Genomic DNA, 9,451 nt, shown 5'->3' with positions numbered 1-9,451 from the left:
GTCTTCTGAGGTGTTTTTACACCATTTGCAGGGACCCAGTGGTGGCCTTTGGCAATCTTTTGCCCAATGACCTGTGCTTTTACACTTAAAGCAGGAAATATTTTCCTGAGGTCCTCTTATATTTCTTCTGGACAGTTTACAGGTTTCCAAGGACATTACCAATTATAGTAGCCATAAGCCTGACTTGCCATCTGGCTTTGCTCTGATTCTTTCTACTTTCCTCCAAATCCCTGTTGCAGAATTGGCTTCTGTTTTTCTGTGACCATATCTGGAGATTTTGTAATTTTCTCCTAATGTCTGGAGCTGACTGGTAAATGAAATGTTGTCCCAATAGGGCAATGCCTTCTATAGAGGAAGGGTTATATTAGTATATTTCTGGAAGGCCTCTTCTACCTTGTAATAGAATGCTGCAGGGCTTTCATCCTTTTCTTAGTTAATACTTCTTAATTTATCATAATTTTGATTTTGCATGCCCTTTTTCATCTCTGCCTAGAAGGCTCATATCATCTGAGTTATCATTGTCATTACTATAGGATTATTATAATCTCAGTTGGAGTCATTTGTTGGAACTGTCTCTGCCCCAGGGTGCTTTCCCTCTGGAGTATGGGCAAAGATTTCACCAGCTTCCCTGTGGGTTGCCTCAGTGATTTGTTTCTTCTCCAGTGGAGTGCTGCATACTATTAAGATAAACTGAATGTCTCTCCTAGACAAATCAAAGGCCATGGTTAGGGTCTGAAGCCCACTGGCAAATTTGTCTGGGTCTTCTGAACATTTACCTAGTATTGTTTTACACTGTTGAATTCTGTAACAGAGAAGGGGACTTGAACCCTCACAGTTCCCCTGTTTCAGCCACATCTCTGAGGGGTAGCATGAGGTAGTGGGGTCATAGGGACCATAATGAATCCCACTTCTGGTATGTTGGAGGCTTAGAAGCTATGGAGAAGAGGGTGGCTTGTGGGGTTCCTTCCTGGAAGGATCATATGGAAGGTGTTGCCATAGCTGTTCCCCCTAAGAGAAAGGAGGGCAGGTTAACAATGGGTCATCTAGGGTATTGGGATTTGGGGCAGTTTCCCTGGGGTCCCTCGTGGAATCTTGTCATGACATAGTAGTGGATTTTGATGTAGGGCCATGAAGGCTTGGATATAGGGGACTTCTAACCACTTGCCTTGTCTCCTGCAATAACGGTCTAGTGGCAGAATGGTATTATAATTTTGGCTTCCATTCAGAGGTCAATGTTCTAAATCCCCTAGCTCATATTGGGGCCAAGCATTATTACAATAAAAAAAATCAGTCATTTTTCCTCAAATTGTCAAAATGTTTCTAGTGATGGAGGATACATTCAACTGGGGAGCCCTATGAAATGGAGGTGGTCCCTACCATGTTGACTATTCTGTAAGAGAGAATTTTTAGGTCCTGTAACTAGGGACCTGAATTCCACCTGAGGCATCCCTTTGGGGAATTAGGGACCTTGGGATTGGGTATTTCCTGGGTGTTCCCATAGAAATCCCACAATGAGCTTTCTAGCCAGACATCTCTGGTCCCTATGTTGAGTGCATACCACTTTCTTTTGAGTTCCTATGACCAAGACCATGAACTCTGTCCACTAATTTTGGGACACAATTTTCCTCTTTCCATTTTGAATATAGACTGTCCTTTTGGTCTGGCCCTTGGCCATGTAACTCTCTGGTGTTTTCTTTTGCTCCTAACAACTTGGTAACAACTCCTTCCTTTTCCTCTTCCTCTTCTTTCTCTTCCTCATAGCAGTGTTTAGCCTCTCTATTCACAGACCAAAAAGTACCCATGTAGTCCTATTTATGAGCAGTTGCTAAATGGCATCCCAACTTGTCCCTATCCTACCTTATGTAATCTTATTAAGCCCAGAAAATGGGGGGGGTGACCCAGTTTTATTCTGGCCTGCTTTCTTTTGACCAATGGCTAAAGATATGTGTAATAACCACAGCTAAGAGGTCCCAACTCTCATAGGGAGTTTCAGGAAAATGATTAAAAAAAAGACAACAGGTGTTTTGGAGGTGATGCCCACAATCACTTGCCTACAAGTTATTGACAGAGAAGGAGCAACTTTCCACATGAGGTAGGAAAAGGCTGGAAACTGAGCAGAAGTGGAGACAGAGCCATGTTGAGCTTGATTCAGCTAATTTCCTTTTAGAGAAGCCACAGGGTTGGAGTAACAGGATTATTGTACAATGTGCCTGTGTTAGTGAACTTTGTCTTGTGTCCAGCATAGATTAAATCTAACTGCAGCTCACTACCAGATTATCCTGTCATGGGAGTCTTCAAGTGGCAGGTGCCCTAGTGGCTTTTAGCTGCCCGACCTGTGCCCACTGATAGTGTGGCAAAGAACCAGGAGCTCTGACTTGACATTATAAGCAAGTAAAGTGGTTGAGAAGTGGAGAAAGGGTCATGAGGAGATAAAAAACACAAACAATGAAAAATCCCAACAAGCCAGGTCAAGCACAAGGTAGGGACACTAAGCAGTACCTTCGAGTTTCATAAGGTCTCAGGATATCCACCCTTTCTGGCTAACAGAATTTCCAACATTCTGAATAGAGGTAACTTCTGATCACTCTGGGAATGACCCAGATGACTGTCAGTTGCTTTTCAGTCTGAATGTGGTACTATTGGAAAGCCTGATGAAAAGAGAGTTGGATTTATGCAGGTGCAATGGGGTGCCCTTGGAAAGGGGCTCACCTTCTGGCTGGCTCATCAAAATGTTACCATTATGATATCCAATCAAATTCCATTTCTTTGGTGTCCTGAACAAAGAATTGAATGAGACACACAGAAGTAACAGAGTATAGATTTATTGGAGGTGAAGATGGTACTCCATTAGGTAAAATGGAGTGGGCTGGAATAGAGAGAGAAAGGTGGGGGGAGAGAGAAAGAGGGGTGGAGGACTCAAGGTCCCAGTGTCTGGAAATTAGGGTTTTATATCCTGAATTATGGGGGTGTCTCTTCCTTATATGGATCTGATTGAAGACTTTACCCCATTTTTTCCCATGGTACCTAATTAGAATATTTACCAATTTTGTTCATTTATGAATACCCCACCAGTGAAACTCCACATCATGTATGACCATAAGAATGAGATCCTAGGGCGTGTGGTTGTGGCTCAGTGGTAGAGCGCTTGCCTAGCATGCATGAGGCACTGGGTTGGATCCTCCGCACCACATGAAAAAATAACAAATAAAATAAAGGTATTGTTTCCATCTACAACTAAAAAAAAATTTAAAAAAAGAATTGGATCCTAATTAGAATAACTTATATTCCATGTATGTATAATATGTAAAAATATACTCTACTTTCATGTATATCTAAAAAGAACAACAAAAAAAGAATATTTTCCAACTTTCCCCCCCATTAATTACTTTAGAAAACCTAATTAGAATACTTCCCACTTTACTTCCATTGGTCATTTTAAAATTTGAACCTGTGGTGGGAGTTGTCAAGGTAATAGGATTTATTGTAAACAGGGACAGGGCTGTCTCCTTATCCTCCAGCTGCTTGATTTTAATATTTTGTCTCCACCATCTTGGTGTCCCTGAACTCCTACCTAACAGTAGCAAACGCCTGGACTCAGAAGGCTGAGGCAGGAGGATGACAAGTTGAAAGCCAGCTATAGCAACTTAGTGAGGCCCTGAGAAACTTAGAGATACCTCTCACAATAAAATATTTAAAGAGCTGGAGTTGTAACTTAGTGGTTAAATGACCCCTGTGTTCAATAATACAAGGAAAGAGATGAAAGGTAGTTTCCCCAAAGGAAAGAACACAAAACACACACACACATACACACCCACCCACACAGAGAGAAACAGCACAGATTCCTTAGTAAAACTATGGGATGGTTATTGTACAAAACCTAAGAATTACCTTATTCAAATAATTAATTTTTCAGGTTAAGATATATAAGCATGTACTAATTTAAGTCTTTGGAATCACTGAACTTATCACATTGAGTTAACATTTTTCATTTTTTCATTCTGGTACTGGGGATTGAATCCACGGGAGTTCTATCCATGAGCTCTATCACTGAGCTACACCCCCAGCCCTTTTTATTTTTTGAGAGAGCCCTTTTCGGTTTTTATTTTTTTTTAAGTTTTATTTATTTATCGGTACAGGGGATTGAACCCAGGGGCGCTTTATCACTGAGCAACATCTCCAGCCCTTTTTATTTTATGAGAGGGCCTCGGTACATTGCTGAGGTTGGCTTTGAACTGGCGATCCGGCTGCCTCGGCCTCTGGAGTAGCTGGGAGTACAGTCGTGCGCCAACTCGCCTTACTGAGCTAACAATTTTTATATGAGGTGACCCGAAATGTGTCGGCTTTCTCTCCAGTTAATTCCCAGATTGACATGCACGTCCTCTGAAATGGAACTCAGATCAACCACCCTTTGTATAAGAGTTAGGGCAACTGGTAGAAAATTACGAGAGAAAAATTGAAAACACTGACACCGTGAGCTAGGAGTCCTGCGAGCGAGCTGGGCGAGTCACCACAAGTCGCAAATCCTGCTTTGCGGGTGTATTACTAGGTTCCCTATTCTCCTCCCATAGCAGCAGAGAAGTTGGACAAGCCTCTGGAGCTCAAGACCAATGCCGGCGGAACTACAAGTCGTGGACTGTAGTTCCCCGGGGAAGAAGTACAGAAGAGGAAGCTACACATGCGCATAGATCCCCAGGTCAACAAAGACGGCGGCGTGAGCGCGCGCCGAAGAAAGACACAGGAGGACGTGCGCGTGCGCGTGCGCGGCCGCCACTTGCAGCTACTAGGAGGCAGAGGACAGAGAGAGGGAGGGGCTGGAGTCACCGACCGCTGGAAGAACAGAAGGGGTTGTGCTCCAGGCCGGGGAAGGAGAAAGGGGCGGGGCCAGCGGGCAGCGCGTGGAGGTGTCGAGCTCCTGGTACCCGCCGGTGCGCGGGGGTCCTTGGCCCTCGCTGACGCCTTGGCCGCTGCTGCCACCGCTTGGTCGCCGTCGGTCTGCGGGAGGCGGGTTATGGCGGCCGCGGCAGTGGGCGCTGTGAATGAGTTCTCCGGGTGGACGAGGGAAGAAGAAAGGCTCCGGCGGCCCCAGCAGTCCGGTGCCTCCGAGGCCTCCGCCCTCCTGCCAGGCCCCCGCCCCTCACGCTGCCGGGCCGGCCCCTCCGCCCCGGTCGCCGCATAAGCGGAACCTGTATTACTTCTCCTACCCGCTCATCGTAGGCTTCGCGCTGCTGCGTCTGGTGGCCTTCCACCTGGGGCTCCTCTTCGTGTGGCTCTGCCAGCGCTTCTCCCGCGCCCTCATGGCCGCCAAGAGGAGCTCCCGGGCCGCGCCGGCGCCAGCCTCGGCCTCGCCCCCTGCGCCCGAGCCGGGTGGCGAGGCCGAGCACGTTCGGGCCTTCCACAAACAGGCCTTCGAGTACATCTCCATTGCCCTGCGCATCGATGAGGACGAGAAAGGTAACTGGGGGTTGGGGGCGGTGGTCCAGGGAGGGCAACACCTGCGTTCCTTTCCTGCGGGAGGGGCGGTGCATCCCCAGATTTGGATCAGCTCCGGGACTCTTTGAGTCCCTGCAAATCAGTTTCACAATTCCCAATTAAATCTCTCCCCTTTCAGGGCACCTCAGTTATCGACTTTGTTGCAGACACCATCCTTCTCCCTATACTTTTTCATGTCCCAAGTCTTTATAAGACACCCAGACAAGCTGGTGATAGTGACAGTTGTCCTAGAGTGACCACACGGATTCTTTCTAGCATTGTAAACCATGACTTCTCTGAGCCAGGTTTCCAAAAGTTGTTTTTTTTTTTTTTTTTGTACCAGAGATTGAATCAAGAGGCGCTTAAACATCAAACCACATCCTCAACCCTTTTCATTTTTTTTTTTTTTTTTTTTTTGAGACAGGGTCTCACTAAGTTGCTTAGGGCCTTGCTAAGTTGCTGAGGCTGGCCTTGAACTTGGAATCCTCTCGCCTCAGCCTCCAGAGTCGCTGGGATGACAGGCGTGCGCCACCATGCCCGGCTTCCAAAAAATTTTTGCTATTGGAGAAGCTGGGTCTTGTTACAGATTTTATATATTTGTTGTATATGGACACAGTGCCTTTATATATTTTTATGTAGTACTGAGGATCGAATCCAGTGCCCCACACATGCTAGGCAAGCACTCTACCACTGAGCTACAACTACAGCCCCATTGTTACAGGTTTTTAATGAAAGTAAATACTGTAATGTCAGGATAAAAAGAACAGATGATTTAAGTTTTAAAGGAATACTTGAGTGTGATTACAGCTGAATTTGCTTTCTGTTTCATGATAGTCATCAATATAGTTGTATTTTAGCATAATACTATTGCCCTGGTTGCTTTGATTTTAATTAAATCAGTATTCCAAGGTAGCCTCTAAGTTTCTAAGTTGAAATGTTAAGTGAGTGAGTTGGATTAATTAATACATATTTTACAACAAAACCAAAAGCAGAGGTTTATGTTTCTATTATTACGTTTGGTACCAGGTCCTTTCTACTATTTATTTATTTATTTATGAACCTTTATTTTTTATTTATTTATATTTGGTGCTGAGAATCTAACCCAGTGGCTCACACATGCTAGGCAAGTGCTCTACCACTGAGCCACAACCCCAGCCACTCTAGTTTTTATTTTGAGACAGGGTTTTGCTAAATTGATGAGGATGGCCTCAAATTTGTGGTCTTCCTACATCAGCCTCCTCAGTTGCTGGGATTACAGGTGTGGGCTTGGGAGATTTATGTTTCTTTTTTCCTTTTTTTTTTTTTTTTTTTTTTTTGTGTGTGTGTGTGTTTACCTTTTTAAAATTTATTTTTATGTGGTGCTGGGGATCAAACCCAGGGCCTCATAGGTGCCAGGCAAGCGCTCTACCACTGAGCCACAACCCCAGCCCCAATTTATTTTATGTTTAAAAATTTATTATTTGGTACTGGGAATTGAACTCAGGGGTGCTTTTTCCCTCTGAGCTACACCTCAGCCTTTAAAATTTTTTTAGTTTGAGATGGGTTCTTAATAAGTTGCTGAGGTTGGCATTGAATTTGCACAGATGTATGTTTTCTAAATGAAAGCAAGAATACTACATTCTTCAGGTTTCATAACAGTTTTTTTTTTGTTGTTGTTGTTTAAATTCTGTGTGTCAGGCATTATGCTATCAACTTTGCTTGTGTTATTTAATCCTCACAGTTAACCCTGTTAGCTGAAGGCAATATTGATATCAGCATTTTAGAGATGAGGGAACTGAAACTCAAAAGATTAAAGTGGGGGTACTGGGTGTATTCATTGGTAGAGCACATGTATAGCATAAGTCAGGCACTGGGTTCAATTCATAGTACCAGGAAAAAAAAAGGCGGGGGGTGGGGCTGGGAATGTGGCTTGTTGGTTAAATACCCCTGGGTTCAATCCCCAGTACAAAAAAAAAAAAAAAAAAGAAAGAAAAAGAAAAGAAATTATCTAAATAAAATTCTGTTTATTCCTAGTCTGTTTTAAGATACACATATTTAAGACAGCAGACTTTAAAAAATTACTTGCCATAATTTAAAAATTCTGTATCCAACTTTGTGGATAAACATAAAATGTGGATAATATAAAATGCTTGTTAATATCTGTTTTCCCAAGTTGAGGATAGTGAGTAGAAATCAAAGGTATCTTGGTAACTTTTACTCCTGAAAATTGCTGTATATTAACCATTTTGAAAGGATTGATTTCAGACCTAATTTTCTTGGGCTTAATGATTCTGCTTTAATGTTTCCATGATTAGAATAAGGAAAGAATTAATCTAATAAGTGGACATTGAAATGATAACCTTTTTAAAAAAATGGACTTTTTTTTTTTTTTTTTGGTGGACGGGTATTGGGGATTGAACTCAGGGGCACTCAACCACTGAGCTACATCCCAGTCCTATTTTGTATTTTTATTTAGAGGGAGGGTCTCACTGAGTTGCTTAGCACCTCACTGTTGCTGAACCTGGCTTTGAACTCTCGATCCTCCTGTCTCAGCCTCCCAAGCTGTTGGTATTACAGTCATGCGCCTTTGTGCCCTGCTGACATTACTTTTTATTAAATACATTTCACATTTCTCATCAAAAATATTTAGTAATGGTCTGGGGCTGTAGCTCAGTAGTAGAGCACTTGCCTTACAGGTGTGAGGTCCTGGGTTCTATCCTCAGCACCACATAAAAACAAATAAATAATGTGTTCATCTACAACTAAAAAAAATTTAAAAAAAATATTTAGTAGCATTTTCACTAAAGAGAGAAAAAGCCACTCTTAGGGACTTTATACCTTATTCTGTTTCAAGCTGTTCTTTTTAAAATTGTAGTTTATAGTTTCCTCAATGTTAAGTACAGTTAAACCTTATAAACTCACCTGGTATCTGGAATCACAAGATTATTGTTAGTTGTCTTGATGATAATTAAGGGATAATCAGTAAATGGATATTAAGTTATTGAAGAATGGCCTTCCCTAATCCTTCCTGCATCTTTTCCACAAACTTACTCTCTCTGTTCTACCTAATAGTGGTTCGGATTTCTGGCAAAGTATAGATTATTTATTTTTCTATACTAGTTTTCTTTATTTTTGACCTATAGTAGCCCTGCCAAGCCAGTGAAGATATTAATATACAGATGCAGCATTTTTTCCTCATTGTGAATTATTAATTACTTACACCAGCTGTAGAACAAAAAGTCTTTAAGCACAATCACATTCAGCAATTGTTCATTCTGATAAATGAGGAAACTGAAACTTCAAAATCTATAGTTTTCTTAAAGACTTAGATATTTTGCAGTTATATAAGTTTAGCATAGACATGCTGTACTTATTCACATATTTTCTGCTCCTCTTTATATATTTTTTGTTGTTAGAAGTTATGTTTTGTTTTTTGTTTTTAATGGTGTTGAGTATTAAACACAGAGCCTTGGTCATGGTAGGGAAGCACTGTGTCTCTGAAATTTATTTCTAGCCCTTAACTATTGTTGTTAAATGGACTTTGTCAGAATTCTCCAGTCAGTGATTGCCAAGATCACACCTGTGATTGAACAAGTGGGACTTGTTACTTATTCAAGCCAGGGAGAACACACACCATGTGGAACTGGGGTACTAGGAAGATCTATGGGATTTGGGATGGTATTAGGTGATATCAAGAAGCAATTAAAGGAAGCAAGGTTTTGCTCTGGAGTTAGTGCTGTCAGGAATTAGTAATAATTCTATACTTTAGTTTTTAAATTCTGTCTACAAGGAAAAAAGACTAATGTGAGGGCTAAAGGTGTAATTGGTTAAGAAGCAAGGGTCCCTTGGCTGTAAGAGGGACAACAAGTTCAGTATTTCATGGATTGGACAATGTTCATATTTTTTAAAAATATTTTTTAGTTGTAGATGGACACAATACCTTCATTCTATTTGGTTTTATTTGTATGTAGTGCTGGGGACCAAACTCAGTGCCTCTTGCATA

The 9,451-nt window shown here is 42.1% G+C and overlaps 1 protein-coding gene across 4 annotated transcripts in view; it reads left to right on the top strand.

Annotated features, from left to right (window-relative positions):
* Positions 1–4,738: 4,738 nt before the first annotated feature.
* Positions 4,739–9,451, top strand: part of SPAST (spastin) — a 65,550-nt gene continuing 60,837 nt past the window's right edge. For all 4 annotated transcript variants that reach the window (XM_081264917.1, XM_081264915.1, XM_081264916.1 and 1 more), the window contains exon 1: positions 4,739–5,451. In XM_081264917.1, the coding sequence (XP_081121043.1) occupies positions 5,037–5,451 (415 nt within the window). In that variant the 5' untranslated portion in view covers positions 4,739–5,036. The remainder of the gene's footprint in view (positions 5,452–9,451) is intronic.

The sequence above is a fragment of the Spermophilus citellus genome (genome assembly GCF_964194105.1).
Source record: "Spermophilus citellus genome assembly, chromosome: 13".
Taxonomy (NCBI): domain Eukaryota; kingdom Metazoa; phylum Chordata; class Mammalia; order Rodentia; family Sciuridae; genus Spermophilus; species Spermophilus citellus.
The sequence above is the reverse complement of the archived record's forward strand: the minus strand, read 5'-3'. Positions and strand labels throughout refer to the sequence as shown.